Genomic DNA, 21,092 nt, shown 5'->3' with positions numbered 1-21,092 from the left:
GGTGATCCTAACTGACCTAGACAGGGAATGTTTACTAGGATTAAATGACAGGAATTGTGTCAAACTGAGTTTAAATTTATTTGGCTAAGGTGTATGTAAACGTCCGACTTCAACTGTATACTAGTACTACAATCTACTGCTGTAGAAGTAGTAGGCCTACTGTAATTCTTCTACAATCTGCTATACTGTACATTTGAAATGGGCCATGACCTAAGTAAAAAGGAAGATAATTGTGATGAGTGGAGGATATTTAGTCTGAAACATATTTTTATCCTCTGGTCATTAGGACCGACCCATCAGCCATTCAGTATCCTGCTATCCCTGGAATCCAAGTTTCCTCCCTGGTCAATAGAATATTTAAATTTGAACACATGGGTAAGGTTATTGCTGTTTCCTGTTGTAAAATTAGCAATGAGTTATCATCACCTGTACTTGTTTAACAACTACAAGTGATCACAAGGATGACCGAACTATGAACTATTAATTAATCAATTTACGCAGCATTCCTTGGCCCAGTTCCAATATTATCAACTCGGATCCATTTTCTTTCAATGCTTGTGAGTTCCTTGTTGGGCCTGAAATGTTTGTTAGTTGAATTGTTTCTCTGTAAATAACTGACACATTTCATCACCCTCAAGATAAACATTTACTGTGAACTCCATATGAGTTTGTCTTGTACTCAGACATCCACATATTTCTAAATTCTTACAGGTGGAAAATCTTTGCAATTACTTGGGTGGCAATTGGCATTGAATTCCCTTTGAGCTTTTGTTTCCTGTGAGAAAACATCAATCGGCATGGTGCTGTCTCTCTACTGGCGGGCCAGCCTTTCTTCTTGAATGGGTGCCAGCCAATGAGCTTCTTCCTGAGCAGGCGTCACTTCCTTTTCACCGGCTGCTGCAGTCAATCAGCTTATTCAGCACAGAGAGGATATGTGCTGTGTGCGCTCAGGGCTTTCCACACTGCTAAAAGCCTACAACCTCCCTATCTGCCTCCCACTTTACCCCAACAAACATCCCATGCCACTGACCCTCCCATCCCCCATTCCCCCACAAGCCTCCACTCACACACCCATGCCACATGAGGCACAGCTCTGTTAGTGAGTGAGTCAGTGGAGAAAGTTACACCAGTCTCTATATGTTGGTGTGTTTGCCAGGCACTCGACTGCAACAACCGCAGCACAATCCTTTGGCCCGCGAGCCCTGCTGCGTCTGATCCCAGGCCTCTTCTCAAGGTAATATGCTTTAATGGTTGTTTTCTGCTGTCACTGAGAACCTGATATTTTCAGCCTGAGGTGAGGTTGTTGTTGTTGATGTTGGATTATTGGATTATTAAACTAGTAATCTGGAGACGTGTTTTGTTATGGTGGTGTGTCTATTTATGTAATGTCTGTATTTCTATCCACCTTATTAATTAACAGTATGACTCATTAGGTAGATCACTTTGTTTTGGTAACTTTTGTTCAGTGGTGAATCACGGCTAAGTCAACATTTTTCAAGTCATTTTGCTGCTGAATCCACAAGCACTGACTGTCCCTCCACACATTTCTAGTCAGTATTCCCATAACATGAATGAGTCAAAGACAGTGCCTGCGTTTTTAAACGGCTATAGTGCCTTCAGAAAGTATTCACACCCCTTCACTTCATCCACATTTTGTTGTGTTACAGCCTGAGTTTATATAGATTAAATTGAGATTTTTTGTCACTTGTTTACACACAATACACCATCATTTATGGCAAGCCTAAATAATAATAATTATACAAATGTGCTTAAGTTGCATGGACTCACTCTGTGGGCAATAATGGTGTTTAACATGATTTTTGGATGACTACCTCATCTCTACCCCACACATACAATTATCTGTAAGGTACCTCAGTCGAGCAGTGAATTTCAACCACAGACCAGGTAGGTTTTTCCAATGCCTCGCAAAAAAGGACACCTATTGGTACAGTAGTGTATGTGTATAAAAAAAAAAGCAGACATTGAATATCCCTTTGAGCATGGTCAAGTTATTAATTACACTTTGGATGGTGTATTAATACACCCAGTCACTTCAAAGATACAGGCGTCCTTCCTAACTCAGTTGCCGGAGAGGAAGGTAACCACTCTGGGATTTCACCATGAGCCCAATGGTGACTAAAACGGTTACGAAGTTTAATGGCTGTGATTAGAGAACTGAGGATGGATCAACAACGTTGTAGTTACTCCACAATACTAACCTAATTGACTGAGTGAAAAGGAAGCCCGTACAGAATAAAAAATTATCCAAAACATGCACCTTGTTTGCAAAATGGCACTAAAGTAATACTGCTAAAAATATGGCTAAGCAATTCACTTTTTGTTCTAAATACAAAGTGTTATGTTTGGGACAAATCCAATACAACACATTACTGAGTACTGCTCTCCATATTTTTCAAGCATAGTGGTGGCTGGATCATGTTATGGGTATGCTTGTAATCTTTAAAGGAAATGTAATCTCCATCACCACCCCAACATCAACAAATTATGTGAAAATGTCACGTCTATGTTTTTGTAGTAAAAAAGAGCGTACGAAAGCTGTTTACAATGACATCCACCAATTAATAGACATTTTGAAAAGAATAATGGGCAAATGTTGCACAATCCAGGTGTGGAAAGCTCTTAGAGACCTACCCAGAAAGACTCACAGCAGTAATCACTGCTAAAGGTGGTTCTACAAAGTATTGACTCTGGGTTGAGTACCTAAATTTGATATTTCTGTATTTCTTTTTTCATACATTTTCAAACACTTCTAAAAAACATGTTTTCACTTTCTCATTATGTGGTATTGTGTGTAGATGGGTGATAAAGAATTAATTTAATACATTTTGAATTCAGGCTTTAACACAACAATGTGGAACAAGTCAAGGGGTTTGAATACTTTCTCAAGGCACTGTAAACCTTATTACATTGATTGATTGAAATCTGCTCAAAATGGAAGTTGCTTTAGTAGCAACAGCTTTGTAAAAGCAGGACTATGTTGTGCGAACACATGGTGTTCCAGCTCAAAGGACAGGAAACAATGCAGAGTATAAGCCATTCAGACCCACTATAATAGCCCTGCCACTGGCTGCTACTACTGGGTGGGATATAGACCTCAGGCCCCACATGGAGCTAACCCCCTATTTCTCTGACAGACAGCCTCAGCATGGAAAGCCCAGTGAGGGCTGAGCCAGCTACCCCAACCCTAGCTCCCCGAAACCATACTCCTTCTCTAAGTCCCAGAGCTGAGGCCAAAGAGAAGAGGTCGGAGGAGAGCGAGGGAACAGCGGATGAGTGTGAGGCAGTGGACACAGAGGAGGACCCTATATGTCTCTCGCTGTTATCAAAGATGACCGTGTTTGTGGAGGCGCCAGCAGAGGATGCATCAGAGAAGGCTGCGGCTGAGGAGGCTGCAGCCAAGGAGAGGGCTGAGAGAGAGGCTCAGAGGCAGCTCCTGGCCACAGAGGAGCTGGTCTACACCGAGAGGAACTACCTGAGACTCCTCCAGGTCTGCACCTGCACCATCAGGAGCAACCTGCAGAAACTACAGGTACTTCTACTGCACTGCTGCACAGGGCTAGGAGTTTCCTGACCATCTGACTTGACCGGGGAAAACTATGGACCCTAGTGGGTCTAAAGTCAATAGACAAATGTCTAAGGAATGGTTATCTTGAAGCACCATGCTTTATTTCCTTTCCTGCCTCTGAAGGTATTTAAATTATCATATCATCGAATGTATTTGAATAGAAGGCTGTGCTTAAAATGGGAGTCTCGTAAAAACAGGATGAAATCACATTTTATGGGCTGGAAGGCAAGCCTGTCTATGCATCAGCCAGTGGTAATGATGAGGAGGGCTAATGTTGGTGGACGGATGGAAAGAGGGAGGAGGGTGAGAGACAGGGAGGAGAATGGAGAGAGAAGGGATAGAAAGGCGGATAGGAGGAGGGGGTAGTGTAGTGGTGGGTGAATGATGCCCTTTGTGGAGAAGTAAAGTCGTTATGATAAATGGTGTACCTTCCTCCCCACCACAGCCTCAGCTGCCTAACCTGGACAGCATGTTCCTGTACATAGAGGAGGTGATTGATGTGTCGGGACGCCTCCTCAGCCTCCTGGACCAGAAGCAGGTCACGCCCCATGATCCTCTCTTTCTGGAGACCCTGTGTAAGCAGATTATTATAATTTTTTTATCAAAATCATTTACTAATGGGTGGCCGTGGGAATTGAATTCCTGGCATTGCAAGTGCCATGCTCTACCAACTGAGCCATACAGGAGCAGTACTGCAGGACTGTCACCGTGGCGAGCTACCTTCACACCTCAAACATACACTATCACACCTAGTGATTCTTACTCACAGGTACTTAGTAATATATTCACACCTGCACCACCCCACCTACTAATTCTATGGGGCTATTCAGGAATAGGCTCATGTCAACCACCTCTGTTTCACAGGACTATTGATACCAGCTGCTTCTCATTATGTGTACTACATACCTGCGTGTATTAAAAGCCTACTAGCACATTTCCCACCATGGTGTTGCAAATCAAACACTTCATACAGTACACCTTGCAGTCACCTTGCAGTCAAGCTGCTTGGAGAGGTCAGCTAAATAATGGGAAAAACAAACTCCCTCTCTGTTGCGACCTTGTTTGCCCTGCTATATTTCAATGTAGAGCAAACAAGAGTGCCGGTGTGTCAGAGTTCCTTTTTTTCCATTATTTAGTTGACCTCGCTCAGCAGCTGGACTGCGAGGTGTTCAAACATTCCTCTTTTCTGCAGAGATCTAAGCTGCAAGAATGGCTAGAGAGACAAACATACACTGAGTGTAGAAAACATTTCTATCCCAGACTGATCAGGTGAATCCAGGTGAAAGCTATTGATATCACGTGTTAAATTGATATCACGTGTTAAATCTCTGCATTATTGAGAAAGGGCTCGTAAGTAAGCATTTCACGGGAAAGTCTGCACCTGTTGTATTCGGAGCATGTGACAAATCACCTTAGCAACGCTCCATGGGAACGGATAAAGGACCCGCACGGGAGGCATACATGTACATTTATGTCACGTCATAAATACTTGATTCATATTCCCTTCAGGCGACGCCTTCCTCAGTCTATCAACAGACATAGAGTCGGCTTACAAGGAGTACCTGTCCAACTACAGCAACGTCACAGCGTTAGAGAACAGCTACAAACAGAAAGAACCCCTGTGGACTGAGATGGTGAAAGTCATCAAGTCCTCAGCGTATGTTTATCTCTTTCTCTGCATTCCTGTTCCAACCGTACTTGCTACCATACTGCATTTCTGTTCCTATCCTGGCCCCAAATCTATGGTCGTTTTCATGCCAAACACCCAATAGGGTATACAGCACAAACCGATCTGGGACCAGGCTAACTTTGACCCTATTGTCAGATTGAAATACAATGTCCATCCTTCAGTATTGTCACAGTATATGTGTTGATACAGGCCAGAGGTGAATGGACGTACCTTTTGTCTCACTTTCTGCATTCCTGTTCGTACCATACATTGTCTCTATTGTCCAATTGAAATACAATACTGAAATTGCCCTTAATATCACACCCCATTTAAAAAAAAAAAAAAGTTTTGCGGATGTCAAAATTCAGCTTTCTCACATTACAAATCTAGAAAAAGACACGTTTATACTATGTTGTGTACAGGCCAGAGGTGAATGCTACCTCTCTGAGCTTCTTCCTGGTGATGCCAGTCCAAAGGATCGCTCGCTACCCTCTTCTCCTCCAGACCATCATGAAACATACAGACCCTGGGCACCCGGCCTACTCTCTCCTGGAGCAGACTGCCCACGCCGCCGTAGCCATCAACTGCAGGATCAATGAGTACAAACGCTTCCGAGAAGTTGGTGAGGACGCATGCTAGCTATCACGTTCTTGTAATCAAATCCTATGATTGGTTTTAACTATTCAGACCAAGGGTATTGATAGATTGTGGGCATTGCCTTCACTTCTTTTTTTTTTCTGAACACCCATATTAGAATTTCTTGTCTTCTCATCACAGCCGACAAATACAAGAAGACGGAAACCCTGACCATAAGAGATAAGATAAACCGTCTGAACAGCCACAGCATCGCAAAGAAGACTGCCAGACTGAGTCAGTTCATCAAGCATGAGACGGGGATTGCACCAAAGGTAAGGCACTTTCCGTACCTGTTCCTGATGTTAGGTTCACTCAGCCATAAAATGCAGCTACACGCCCTTCTTCAGCGCCTTTGGGTTAATAATTAAACATAGGGAATGGAAAAAGCTGTGAGATAACATGACATGACCAGTGTTTACTTCTTAAAAGGTCTCGCTGTATTCGAACCTTGATTCACACCCCGGGGAGCATTTATTACATAAAGTATGTAGAGAGTAGTTGAATACAATGACACGTACTATGCTGGTGGCATGTCACATGGTTATGAGTATTCCCTTGCGGACATTTTTAGACATATTATTCATCAAGTCACAAACTGAAGCTCGGTCTCTTTTTAGCGATGGACGGTAGAACATTCTTATTGAAATCTCTGTAAAAAATGTATTGAATTTTCTGTTAATAACTTCCCTCGGTTCAATTCCAGTTGGTTGATGAGGAGTTTGATGCCTTGGAGGGCTTTTTCTATCTCCTCGAAAATGGTATCGCCGTGCTACATGAAAATGTGGAGACGTATCTCAGCCATCTGCAGGTGAGCTTTTGTAGACCTGATCCCTGTGCCCGTGGAGACCAGAGTAAGATCACCATGACAGCATTGGAATCACTTTGTTTACACCTGGCTTTCCACTCAACATACAATTAGTGCCCAATCCCTTTAGATTCACCTCTAGCTTGGCATCCTCTTCTCACTAAATAATGAGCACTGTTGGATCAGTAATCCTCCTCACCAGGTGTCAACTACAACTACTTGGCTAATGTTTCAGTGGCGAGCATTTGAAAATGTAAAGATGTTGTAAGAAAATCGAAGGTTTCAGCCTCCTTCACATTGCCGCACCTATTTGAATGCAGACCCTCCCCACTGTCAAACAGCCACCGCCTGTCATAAACCATGCATTTCTGACAACTACCTCAGTTTTCTGTTTGCGTTTTTTTCCGCGTCTCAATATAGTTTGCGTGGCATCTTTTCTTCCATCGTTCTATTACATTTACATTTACATTTACATTTAAGTCATTTAGCAGACGCTCTTATCCAGAGCGACTTACAAATTGGATTTGTATTACAGAGATTCCTTAGCTGTCGACCGGAGGAGTTTGACCTTGACATGGACGGTGAGAAGCCTGCTATATGCTACAAGGAAATCACAGCAGCATTGAGACAATGGATACTTCCTACATTCGTGAGTCAAGCCAAAGTACCCCTTTGTTATGCATGCTACAACAATGGGCATCAGAAAATAAGTTGGGTGGGCGGACAGACCATCTTTATTGAATTACGCCCATGGCCGTGTTTCACTTTCCCACATGTCCTTCAGGCTTCAGATTGCACTGCCTGGACCTCACGCCTCTATCCATCGCCCTCCCCCCACTCTCTATTCCCTAATATTTCCCTCTTTCTCTCCTCATCCCCCACTCCATTTCCAGGAGAAGAGGATAAGGACCTTGGTCCACAAGCCCCTCTGTGCCCTTCGAGAACTGCTGGCGGGGCCTCGTAACCTGATCCGTAAGCGCCTGGACAAGCTGCTTGACTACGAGCTGATCGAAGAGAAGCCCAGTCTGAGCTACGATGAGCAGGCGGTGGCAAACACCTATAAGACCATCAACACGTTGCTCCTCAACGAGCTGCCCCAGTTTAATGGCCTGGCCCTCACCCTGCTCTGGGGCATGCTGGGGGCCTTCAGCTGCCTGCACAAGGATTTGGCTGCAGACATGGAGCAGCTCTTCCAGGGCTTTGCCCAACAGGTGGGTTAGTGGGTACACCACAGTCACTGTAGAAGGGTTTAGAGGGGGTAACAAGATAGACTTTAGTATAGGGTATCTGCGGACGACCAATGCTGACCATTGCAATTGACCATTATACACTGAACAAAAATATAAACACAACATGTGAAGTGTTGGTTTCATGAGCTGAAATGAAAGATCCCAGAAATGTTCTATACGCACAAAAAGCGTATTTCTCTCAAATTGTGTGCACAAATTAGTTTACATCTCTGTTAGTGAGCATTTTTCCTTTTCCAAGGTAATCCATCCACCTGACAGGTGTGGCATATCAAGAAGCTGATTAAACAGCATGATCATTACACAGGTGCTCCTTGTGCACTCTAAAATGTGCAGTTTTGTCACACAACATAATGCCACAGATGTCTCAAGTTGAGGGAGTGTGCAATTGGCATGCTGACTGCAGGGATGTCCACCAGAGCTGTGGTCAGAGAATTGAATGTTAATTTCTCTACCATAAGCCGCCTCCAATGTTTTAGATATTTTTGTAGTACATCCAACCGGCCTCACAACCGCAGACCACGTGTAACCATGCCAGCCCAGGACCTCCACATCCAGCTTCTTCACCTGCGGGATTGTCTGAGACCAGCCTCCCGGACAGCTGATGAAACTGTGGGTTTGCACAACTGAAGAATTTCTCCACAAACTGTCAGAAACCGTCTCAGGGAAGCTCATCTGCGTGCTCGTCGTCCTCACCAGGGTCTTAACCTGACTACACTTAGGCATCGTAACCAACTTCAGTGGGCAAATGCTCACCTTCAATGGCCACTGGCAAGTTGAAGTGTGCTCTTCACGGATGAATCCCAGTTTCAACTGTACCAGGCAGATGGCATGTATGGCGTTGTGTGGACGAGAGGTTTGCTGATGTCAACGTTGTCAACAGAGTGCACCATGGTGGCGGTGAGGTTATGGTTTTGGAAGGCATAAGCTACAACGTTGGACAACAAACACAATTGCATTTTTCGATGGCAATTTAAATGCACAGAGATACCGTGATGAGGCCCATTGCCGTGCCATTCAAACGCCGCCATCACCTCATGTTTCACCTCATGTTTCAGCATTATAATGCAAGGCCCCATGTCGTACGGATCTGTATATATTTCCTGGAAGCTGAAAATGTTGCAGTTCTTCCATGGCCTGCATACTCACCAGACTTGTCACCCATTGAGCATGTTTGGTATGCTCTGGATCGACATGTACGACAGCGTGTTCCAGTTTCCGCCAATATCTAGCCACTTTGCACAGCCATTGAAGAGGAGTGGGACAATATTCCACAGGCCACAATCAACAGCCTGATCAACTCTATGCGAAGGAGATGTGTCGCTCTGCATGAGGCAAGTGGTAATCACACCAGATATTGACTGGTTTTCTGATCCACGGCACTACTTTTTTTAAAGGTATCTGTGATGCATATCTGTATTCCCAGTCGTGGAATCCATAGATTAGGGCCCAATTTATTTAAATTGACTGATTTCCTTATATGAACTGTAACTCGGTAAAATCTTTGAAATTGTTGCATGTTGCATTTACATTTTTATTCACTGGATATTGTTAAGCATGTTGTGTTGCAGTTTTCTTGTGTCACTTTCAGTGATTGATTAGTGAGAACTATACCTAAGGCCAGAGATGCAGCTGAAGTTGAACTTGACTATCTTTCTAAACTTGTTTTGTCTGACCTCTCTTTGCAGCTCCCTCACAGTTCCCTGGAGCCTAATGCATTCTGGGAGTGGGCAGAGTGTTCGGTGCTGGAGGGTGCGAGGATGCTGGAGAGTCTGTGTCGGAATGTGGAGGACCAACTCAATGCTCCCATTGTCCAGGTCAGTCCCAACAGAAGCTGCACTATAATCTGTTGTTTGGTTGGTGGTGATGTGACTTGTTGCCGGGGAACATCGCCAGGGACAGTGCGTGTATACATCCACAGCCTCACAGGACTTGTCAAATAGCAGCAGGACGATTCATACTAGACCCATTCACTGTAAATGTTCTTATTATCTAAATCCATCATGTGTTTGGAATATCCTGAATTGGATCGGGATGGTTATTTATATTAGCCTTAGAGTTGTTGAGTAATCTTTCGTGGACAGACGGGCGACTAATCAAATTGCGCAGTATTTTAGTTCTGAGTTAACCGAGATGACCTGTTTACCTGTTGAAGGTTCTGAGGAAGGTGTGCTGCCTGAGGGGACAGTACTGTAACTAAGCATAAGCCATTTGTCAAAACTAACACACTAGGACATGTCACGTTCACAACTCACAAAACACAAACTATATTTTCTGTTCAACATGCATAAATAGCAAACTGGAAATTCCATTATCTTTCCTCCCCAGTTAGAACATAAAGCGCCATTCATTTTGCTTAGTCATAATAGTAATAACTTAACTCCAGCTAACGCGTGGCTCATCACCACACCACTACGCATTACTTTAAATGATGAGAATGTGAAGAAGCCAAGAGAAGAGGAGAGAGAAAGGGTCTGGTTTCATGTCTCAGACTAATCTAGACCTCTCACACAGCCCACAATAAAATCTGTGTTTTATGTCTTTCTGTCTGCAGTGTGAGCAGCCCTCAGAACAGATGGGCCCTGGCCAAAAGTAGTGCACTACATCGGAAATAGGGTGCCATTTGCGATGGATCCTATATGATAGTAATGAGCCTCCGCCTGTCAGATCTACAGGAATACATGACAGCAGTAGTGAGGATGGGTAGCTCGTTTGTGGCTGGCGATGGCTCTCACTTACAGGCACCATTTCTACAGCACTAGAAGGCAACGGGATCACTTCATTAGCTGCTCCTAGATGAGATAGTAAAGCCATAAACCTTACAATTCACCCCGGGGGAAGCTAAGCAGGCGAACAAACACCAGTGTTAATGAGTGCTCACTCTTAATACACACTGGGTGTACAAAACATAGACCAGAGGGTTGGCAAACGTCTTCCTGGAGTGCTACAGGAACTGCAGGATTTTGTTCCAACTAGTCACAACACCTGACCAGCTAATTGATCAGTTCAATGATTGCCTAAATTCCACACACCTGGTCTTCCAGGTCGGTTAAATCAAAAACATCAAGTGCCTGCGGTGCTCCAGGACCAGGGTTGCCTACCCCTGACATAGACTGACCAGGTGAAAGCGATAAACCCTAATTGATGCCACTTTTTAAATCCACTTCAATCAGTGTAGATGAAGGGAAGGAGACAGGTTAAAGAAGGATGTTTAAGCCTCGAGACAATTGAGACATGGATTGAGTGTGTGCCTTTCAGAAGGTGAATGGGCAAGAAAATATATTTAAGTGCCTTTGAATGGCGTATGGTAGTAGGTGCCAGGCGCACCAGTTTGAGTGAGTCAAGAACTGCAATGCTGCTGTGCTTTGCCGTCGCTTTTTACCGTGTGTATCAAGAATGGTCCACCACCCAAAAGACATCCAGCCAACTTGACACAACTGTGGGAAGGATTGGAGACAAAATGTGCCAGCATTCGTGTGGAACACTTTCGAGGACCTTATATAGTCCATTCACCGACGAATTGAGACTGTTCTGAGGGCAAAAGGGGGTGCAACTGAATATTAGGAAGGTGTTCCTAATGTTTTGTACACTAGATATATTGTTAGTATGTCTTCATCAGGTGTATATAGATTGCATTAGGATTACAGTGCTATTGGATTTGTTACCACATTTCTTGATTTCTTTGTGTGTGATTATTTGTGTATTTGTTTGACATTTTACTGCACTGTTAGGAGATAGTAACGAAAGCATTTCACTGCACCCGCTATAACATCTTCTAAACTGTGTACACGACCAATACACTTTTTTTATTTGATGCCGCTAATTAGTTAAACTACTGTATGTTGCTTAATTATGTGCCTGATTGCTGCATAACTATGTTCCTGATCGTACAGTATGGGTTCATTAGGGCACCCCGTATCAAAACGTTTCAACTTTTTGCAACGGAAAGTGAAAACATAGCATTTTATTATTGGATAAATCCAGGTAGTCCCCCTGTTTCAGTCAGTTCCCTTCTGTTTGGTGCGTAATGAGCACACCCCTGTTCTGTTCATTTGTGTCCTCCCAGCCTCTCAGCCCTGGGTCTCAGAAGTGTCTGAAGGTCCTGACAGACAAGCACGGCTCAGGCAAGATCTACCAGCTGACGGGTCATGTGGTGGGGACTAGAGACCTGGACCTGAGCCTGAACAGAGGAGAGCTGGTGGCCATCATCAGTGAGATGGACACACGGGGGGACAGACGCCGCTGGCTGGTCGACGCAGGGGGTAAGACCTCCAGGATATCTCACCTTTTCACTTGAGGGGATGATCTTTAAAAAAACACACTGCTTCACATTCTAAAGGAAAGTCAGTCCTTTAGTTAGTCAATGTATTGAGTTGTCTTTCAATGTAGCAGTGAATACCAAACTAGAATTCTGGTTCAGCCACCACCAGTTAGTGGAGACATCTAATGGTTGTTTACTGTTACTGCTGACTGTGTACTCATAGTAAGTGTTTAATTCTATCTATCCAAATAGATTAGATCAGTTATTGGATAATATGTGGTTTATAATGTATCTTATTACTGTATAAAATTGATAAACGCATTTTTTATGATCATCTATTACACAATCTGTGTCCAGGTCCAAGAGGATACGTCCCCTCCTCCAAACTGGTGCGTTACCACCAGGTAACCATGGCCCCTCCCCCGTCCCCTCATCTGACAGTCACTACCATGGATTGTGCTGGAGGAGTCAGGCGACACTCCTACACCCCTGACATCAGGCGACACTCCTTCTCCCCTGATACACCCCAGCCCGTGAGGACTCTGTCGATGACCATGCCCTGCCTCCAGGTAAGTGACACTCCCTGGTAAAGTTTCCTCTAGGTACAGATCTAGGATCAGTGTCCCCCTCCCCAATCCTAATCTTAAAGGGATAGTTCACCCAAATTACAAAATTACTTATTGGTTTCCTTACCCTGTAAGCAGTCTATAGACTAGATGACAGCAATCCATGCTTTGTTTTTTTCCACATGCTAACGTTTTAGCATTTGTGGCACAAATCCCATTCAAGTCATTGGACCGATATTGGCATGTTCAAAACATCTAAGTGTTTCACCGAGACGTGGCTGAATGACGATACGGACAATATAGAGCAAGCGGGATTTTCCATGCACTGGCAGAACAGAGACGCTACCTCTGGTAAGACGAGGGGTGGGGGTATATGTGTTTATTTGTCAGTAACAGCTGGTGCGCGATGTCTAATATTAAAGAAGTCTCGAGGTATTGCTCGCCTGAGGTAGAGTACCTTATGATAAGCTGTAGACCACACTATCTACCAAGAGTTCTCATCTATATGATTCGCAGCCGTCTATTTACCACCACAGAACGAAGCTGGCACTAAGACTGCTCTCAACCAACTCTATAAGGCCATAAGCAAAGAAGAAAATGCTCACCCAGAAGCAGCGCTCCTAGTGGCAGGATCTTTAATGCAGGCAAATTTAAATCCGTGTAACCTCATTTTTACCAGCATGTCACATGTGCAACCAGAGAAAAATAAAAATCCTAGACCACCTTTACTCCACACACAGAAATGCATACAAAGCTCTCCCCCGCCCTCCATTTGCTAAATCTGACCATAATTCTATCCTCCTGATTCCTGCTTACAAGCAAAAACTAAAGCAGGAAGTACCAGTGACTCGCTCAATATGGAAGAGGTCAGATGACGTGGATGCTACACTACAGGACTGTTTCGCTAGCACAGACTGGAATATGTTCTGGGATTCATCCAATGGCATTGAGGAGTACACCACCTCAGTCATCGGCTTCATCAATAAGTGCATGGACAACGTCGTCCCCACAGTGACTGTACATACATATTCCAACCAGAAGCCATGGATTACAGGCAACATCCGCATCTAGCTAATGGCTAGAGCTGCCGCTTTCAAGGAGCGGGAGACTAATATGGATGCTTATAAGAAATCCCGCTATGCCCTCAGACGAACCATCAAATAAGCAAAGCGTCAATACAGGATTAAGATTGAATCCTACTACACCGGCTCTGACGCTCGTCGGATGTGGCAGGGCTTGAAAACTATTACGGACTACAAAGGGAAATCCAGACGCGAGCTGCCCAGTGACGCGAGCCTACCAGATGAGCTAAATGCCTTTTTATGCTCGCTTCAAGGCAAGCAACACTGAAGCATAAACGAGAGCACCAGCTGTTCTGGATGACTGAGATAACACTCTCGGTAGCCGATGTGAACAAAACCTTTAAACAGGTCAACATTCACAAAGCCGCTGGGCCAGACGGATTACCAGGATGTATACTCAAAGCATACGCGGACCAACTGTCAAGTGAACCCACCAGGTACAACCCTAAATCTGTAAACATGGGCACCCTCATAGATATTATCCTGACCAACTTGCCCTCCATATACACTTCTGCTGTTTTCAATCAGGATCTCAGCTATCACTGCCTCATTGCCTGCATCCATTATGGGTCCGCGGTCAAATGACCACCCCTCATCACTGTCAAACGTTCCCTAAAACACTTCTGCGAGCAGGCCTTTCTAATCAACCTGGCCCAGGTATCCTGGAAGGATATTGACCTCATCCCGTCAGTTGAGGATGCCTGGTTGTTCTTTAAGTAATTTCCTCACCATCTTAAATAAGCATGCCCCTTTCAAAAAATGTAGAACTAAGAACAGATATAGCCCTTGGTTCACTCCAGACCTGACTGCCCTCGACCAGCACAAAAACATCCTGTGGCGTACTGCACTAGCATTGAATAGTCCCAGGGATATGCAACTTTTCAGGGAAGTCAGGAACCAATACACACAGTCAGTTAGGAAAGCAAAGGATAGCTTTTTCAAACAGAAATTTGCATCCTGTAGCTATAACTCCAAAAAGTTCTGGGACACTGTAAAGTCCATGGAGATTAAGAGCACCTCCTCCCAGCTGCCCACTGAACTGAGGCTAGGAAACACTGTCACCACCGATTTTTAAATCCACGATAATCGAGAATTTCTTTTTTTTTTTTTTTTTTTTTTTAAATAAATTTTATCCCATTTTCTCCCCAATGTTCGTGGTATCCAATCGCTAGTAATTACTATCTTGTCTCATCGCTACAACTCCCGTACGGGCTCGGGAGAGACGAAGGTCGAAAGCCATGCGTCCTCCGAAGCACAACCCAACCAAGCCGCACTGCTTCTTAACACAGCGCGCCTCCAACCCGGAAGCCAGCCGCACCAATGTGTCGGAGGAAACACCGTGTACCTGGCCCCCTTGGTTAGCGCGCACTGCGCCCGGCCCGCCACAGGAGTCGCTGGAGCGCGATGAGACAAGGATATCCCTACCGGCCAAACCCTCCCTAACCCGGACGACGCTATGCCAATTGTGCGTCGCCCCACGGACCTCCCGGTCGCGGCCGGCTGCGACAGAGCCTGGGCGCGAACCCAGAGACTCTGGTGGCGCAGTTAGCACTGCGATGCAGTGCCCTAGACCACTGCGCCACCCGGGAGGCCCTGATAATCGAGAATTTCAATAAGCATTTCTCTAACGGCTGGCCATGTTTTCCTCCTGGCTACACCAACCCCGGCCAACAGGTCCGCACCCCCAACAGCTACTTGCCCAAGCCTCCCCAGCTTCTCCTTCACCCAAATCCAGATAGCAGATGTTCTGAAAGAGCTGCAAAACCTGGAACCGTACAAATCAGCTGGGCTAGACAACCTGGACCCTCTCTTTCTAAAATTATCCGCCGCCATTGTTGCAACCCCTATTACTAGTCTGTTCAACCTCTCTTTCGTATCGTCCGAGATTCCAAAATATTGGAAAGCTGCCGCGGTCATCCCCCCTCTACAAAGGGGTGACACTCTAGACCCAAACTGTTACAGACCTATATCCATCCTGCCCTGCCTTTCTAAAGTCTTCGAAAGCCAATTTAACAAACAGATCACTGACCATTTCGAATCCCACCGTACCTTCTCCGCTGTGCAATCCGGTTTCCGAGCTGGTCACAGGTGCACCTCAGCCACCCTCAAGGTACTAAACGATATCATAACCGCCATCGCTAAAAGACAGTACTGTGCAGCCGTCTTCATCGACCTGGCCAAGGCTTTCGACTCTGTCAATCACCGTATTCTTATCGGCAGAGTCAACAGCCTTGGTTTCTCAAATGATTGCCTCGCCTGGTTCACCAACTACTTCTCAGAGTTCAGTGTGTCAAATTGGAGAGCCTGTTGTCCGGACCTCTGGCAGACTCTATTGGGGTACCACAGGGTTCAATTCTCAGGCCGACTTTTTTCTCTGTATATATCAATGATGTCGCTCTTGCTGAGGGTGATTCCTTGATACACCTCTACGCAGACAACACCATTCTGTATACATCTGGCCCTTCTTTGGACACTGTGTTAAAAAAAATCCAAACGAGCTTCAATGCCATACAACACTCCTTCTGTGGCCTCCAACTGCTCTTATACACTAGTAAAACTAAATGCATGCTCTTCAACCGATCGTTTCCCGCCCGACTAGCATCACTATTCTGGACAGTTCTGACTTAGAATATGTGGACAACTATAAATACCTAGGTGTATGGCTAGACTGTACACTCTCCTCCAGACTCATATTAAGCATCTCCAATCCAAAATGTAAATCTAGAATCGGCTTCCTAATTTGCAACAAAGCCTCTTTCCCTCATGCTGCCAAACATACCCTCGTAATACTGACTATCCTACCGATCCTTGACTTCGGCGATGTCATTTACAAAATAGCCTCCAACACTCTACTCAGCAAATTGGATGCAGTCTATCACAGTGCCATCCGTTTTGTAACCAAAGCCCCATATACCACCCACCACTGCAACCTGTATGCTCTCGTCGGCTGGCCTTCGCTACATATTCGTCGCCATACCCAAGTCTTTGCTAGGTAAAGCTCCGCCTTATCTCAGCTCACTGGTCACCGTAACTACACCCAGCTGTAGCATGCGCTCCAGCAGGTATATCTCACTGGTCATCCCCAAAGCTAACACCCACTTTGGCCGCCTTTCCTTCCAGTTCTCTGCTGCCAATGACTGGAACGAATTGTAAAAATTGCTGAAGTTGGAGACTTATATCTCCCTCACTAACTTTAAGCATCAGCTATCTGAACAGCTTACCGATCGCTGCAGCTGTAAATATCCCACCCAACTACCTACCTCATCCCCATATTGTTTTTTTGCTCTTTTGCACATCAGTATTTCTACTTGCACATCCTCATCTGCACATCTATCACTCCAGTGTCAATTGTTAAATTGTAATTACTTTGCATCTATGGCCTATTTATTGCCTTACCTCCTTACTCCATTTGCACACACTGTATATAGATTTTTCTATTGTGTTATTGACTGTACTTTTGTTTATCCTATGTGTATCTCTGTGTAATTTTGTCGCTTTGCTTTATCTTGGCCAGGTCGCAGTTGTAAATGAGAACTTGTTCTCAACTGGCCTACCTGGATAAATAAAGGTGTTATAAAAAAATAAGTACTGTCTTCACTGACATTTTCAACCTCTCCCTGACTGAGTCTGAGTCCCTAACCTACATGTTTCAAGCAGACCACCATAGTCCCTGTGCCCAAGAACACTAAGGTAACCTGCCTAAATGACTACCGACCCGTAGCACTCACGTCTGTAGCTATGAAGTGCTTTGAAAGGCTGGTCATGGCTCACATCAACAGCATCCTCCCGGACACCCTTGACCCACTCCAATTCGCATACCGCCCCAACAGATCCACAGATGATGCAATCTCAATTACACTCCACACTGCCCTTTCTCACCTGGACAAAAGGAACACCTATGTGAGAATGCTGTTCATTGACTACAGCTCGGCGTTCAACACCATAGTGCCCACGAAGCTCATCACTAAGCTAAGGACTCTGGGACTAGACCTCTCCCTCTGCAACTGGATCCTGGACTTCCTGACGGGCCGCCCCCAGGTGGTGAGGGTAGGCAACAACACTTCTGCCACGCTGATCCTTAGCACTGGGGCCCCTCAGGGGTGAGTACTTAGTCCCCTCCCCAGAGAACTGGCAGTGTGGTGCCAGGACAACAACCTCTCCCTCAATGTGGGCAAGACAAAGGAGCTGATCGTTGACTACAGGAAAAGGCGGGCTGAGCAGGCCCCCATTGACATCGATGGGGCTGTAGTGGAGCGGGTCTAGCGTTTCAAGTTCCTTGGTGTCCACATCACCAACAAACAGTCATGAAGAGGGCACGACTAAGCCTTTTCCCCCCTCGGGAGACTGAAAAGATTTGGCATGGGTCCCCAGAACCTCAAAAGGTTTTACAGCTGCACCATCGATAGCATCCTGACTGGTTGCAACACTGCCTGGTATGGCAACTGCTCGGCATCTGACCGTAAGGCACTACAGAGGGTAGTGTGTGCAGCCCAGTACATCACTGGGGCCAAGCTTCCTGCCATCCAGGACTTATATAATAGGCGGTGTCAGAGGAAAGCCCATAAAATTGTCAGAGACTCCAGTCACCCAAGATATAGACGGTTTTCTCTGCTACCGCACGGCAAGCGGTACCAGAGCGCCAAGTCTAGGACCAAAAGGCTCCTCAACAGCTTCTACCCCCAAGCCATAAGACTGTTGAACAATAAATAAAATCGTGACCAGACAATTTACATTAACCCTCCCTTTTGTACACTGCTGCTACTCGCTGTTTATTATCTATGCATAGTCACTTCACCTCCACCTACATGTACAAATTACCTCAACTAACCTGTACCCCTGCACACTGACTCGGTACCGGTGCCCCCTGTATATAGCCTCGTTATTCTTATTGTGTTACTTTTTATTGTTACTTTTTATTTTAGTCTACTTGGTAAATATTTTCTTAACTCTTTTTGAACTGCACTGTTGGTTAAGGGCTTGTAAGTAAGCATTTCATGGTAAAGTCTACACTTGTATTCGGGGCATGTGACAAAGTTTTGATTTTAAGTGATTTTGTTGAGCTTCACAATCAACGTGAGATACTTTCGGATGATTTGGACATGATATGTGAACAATTTACTGCCATGACTTGAACGGCATTTGTGGCACAAACAAATGCTAAAATAGTGTTGGCATGTGGAAACATTACAAAAGAAACAAAGCATGGATTGATGTCATACCTTGTCCAGAGACTTCTTACAGGCTAAGGAAACCAATGTAATTGTGTAATTTGGGTGAACTATCCCTTAACCATTAGTGGGGGAAAAATGCTAATCTGAGCCAGGATTAGCGTCTAGGGGCGAGTTCACACGGGTGAGTGACACGAGGGCCAGAGCAGCGTGAGGGGTGGGTGGTTTCTGAGTGGCAGGTTGTTAAAGCACATCTGATTACCTGCTCTGCTTTGTGTCAGGGAAATGGATGATGGGTGTATGCAATTGGGGGGAACAGCAGCCCATCAATCAAACCCTATCAGATGTGTGTGAGGGTTTTGGTGGAAAACTCCAAATTGTCTGCTTACCCTTGTCAGCAGTGTTGATACGCAGAGTGCCCTCAAACCCTCTTCTGAGTGTTTTATTAATTGATTTGTTTTAGCTCTTCAAACATCAGTATACATTGGTGTATACATGGTTACTTGAACTCTGTGTAGCATTTATTTGTTCTGCAATTTCTGAGGCTGGTAACTCTAATGAACTTGTCCTCTGCAGCAGAGGTAACTCAGGGTCTTCCTTTCCTGTGGCGATCCTCATGAGAGCCAGTTTCATCATAGCACTTGATGGTTTTTGCGACTGAACTTGAAGAAACTTTCAAAGTTCTTGAAATGATTCCGGATTGACTGACCTTCATGTCTTAAAGTAATGACGGACTGTCGTTTTTCTTTGCTTATTTGAGCTGTTCTTGCCATAATATGGACTTGGTCTTTTACCAAATAGAGCTGTCTTCTGTATACCACCCCTACCTTGTCATAACACAACTGGCTCAAATGCATTAAGAAGAAAGAAATGTCACAAGTTGTAAAAGTGAGTGATTCTCCTCATGACCTTTGGGAGGCATTTATCATACCCTTATAGCCAGCCATCATCATGTACCGCTGGAAGTATGATCACTAATCATAGGCAGGTGACAATCCCCTGGGGCTTGAATTCTTCAACTCGGGTCGTCCATTTTGAGTCTGTAATTTCTGTGCCTTTGTGAGCAGAGGAGACTGCTGGTGATTATAAGTCCACTACATTCACAGGCCTCACAGCGAAGCCCTAAACTGCACTTACATGCCCTGCTGATGGCCAACTTTCTAAAGTCATGTTGTCCAGAGAAGAGCTGTGTTTACTAATGGCGTTGGCCAGACCACCAAGCTTAAAAACAGCAATTAGCCCTAGGCTAGGCTGCTAGGACCTCAATCTCTGTTAGATCACCATGCTCGATAATAAAGCCTTGTTTGCTCTGTCTGTCCACCGCGGTATCGTTGCAGGTGTTTGCAGGCTATGACTTCACGGCGAGGAGCAGTCACGAGGTCTCTCTGAGGGCGGGGGAACCAATCAGAGTCCTGGAACCCCACGACAAGAGGGGTAGCCGTGACTGGAGCCTGGTGGAGGTACGGGAACAGAGGGGGTATGTGCCCTCCAACTACCTGGCAGCGGTGCCTACATCTATGTCGCCCACCACCCCCTACCACTAGGGTTGCCCCGGGCAACCAGCCAGTCCGTGCTAGACGCCACTCGACCATCGCTGCCCACGCACCTCTGCTCAGCAGGAGAAGCGCTCTCACTGAAGCCTACATCTACAGGAGGGAGAGAAAGAGATGGGTGTGTGTGTGTGTGTGTGATGGATTGGATGACAGGTGTGTGTGAAGTGGTGCACCAGGCATTTGCATGTAGAGTGCTCCAAGCCCTCGACTGCAGCACCTATTAGAAGCATGTAAGTGGGAGGCCGCTTCCATCACCAGGAACCAGGGGTGAAATGCTGCTTTCTCCTACAGAGAATGACTGACTGGCAGGCAGGTAGCAATGCCTCAGCACAGCATGAGGATGAAGGAGAGCAGGCAGTCTGTGGCAAGGGAATTGGTTCTTGTGAATATTTTACCTACCTGACAAAGCTTCTCCACTGAGCGGATCTTTCTCTCTCTCTCTCTCTCTCTCTCTCTCACAACTGGCGCTGGCAGTTAAACTGATGGACATATGTACAAACCCCTGACTCTGTGAATCTG

General features: G+C 45.4%; 1 protein-coding gene across 1 annotated transcript; it reads left to right on the top strand.

Moving 5' to 3' along the window:
• Positions 1–3,166: 3,166 nt before the first annotated feature.
• On the top strand, positions 3,167–20,564 carry LOC120047086 (rho guanine nucleotide exchange factor 37-like). Its single transcript, XM_038992631.1, has 11 exons — positions 3,167–3,550; positions 4,032–4,161; positions 5,096–5,243; positions 5,678–5,877; positions 6,033–6,163; positions 6,595–6,699; positions 7,590–7,907; positions 9,632–9,760; positions 12,010–12,205; positions 12,562–12,773; positions 20,358–20,564. Exons 1-11 carry the CDS (start codon positions 3,167–3,169, stop codon positions 20,562–20,564), a joined length of 2,160 nt encoding a protein of 719 aa, XP_038848559.1.
• The last annotated feature ends 528 nt before the right edge of the window (positions 20,565–21,092 follow it).

Source organism: Salvelinus namaycush, chromosome 5 (assembly GCF_016432855.1).
Source record: "Salvelinus namaycush isolate Seneca chromosome 5, SaNama_1.0, whole genome shotgun sequence".
Taxonomy (NCBI): domain Eukaryota; kingdom Metazoa; phylum Chordata; class Actinopteri; order Salmoniformes; family Salmonidae; genus Salvelinus; species Salvelinus namaycush.
Note: the sequence above shows the minus strand (reverse complement) of the source record. Positions and strands in the feature narration are given on the sequence as shown.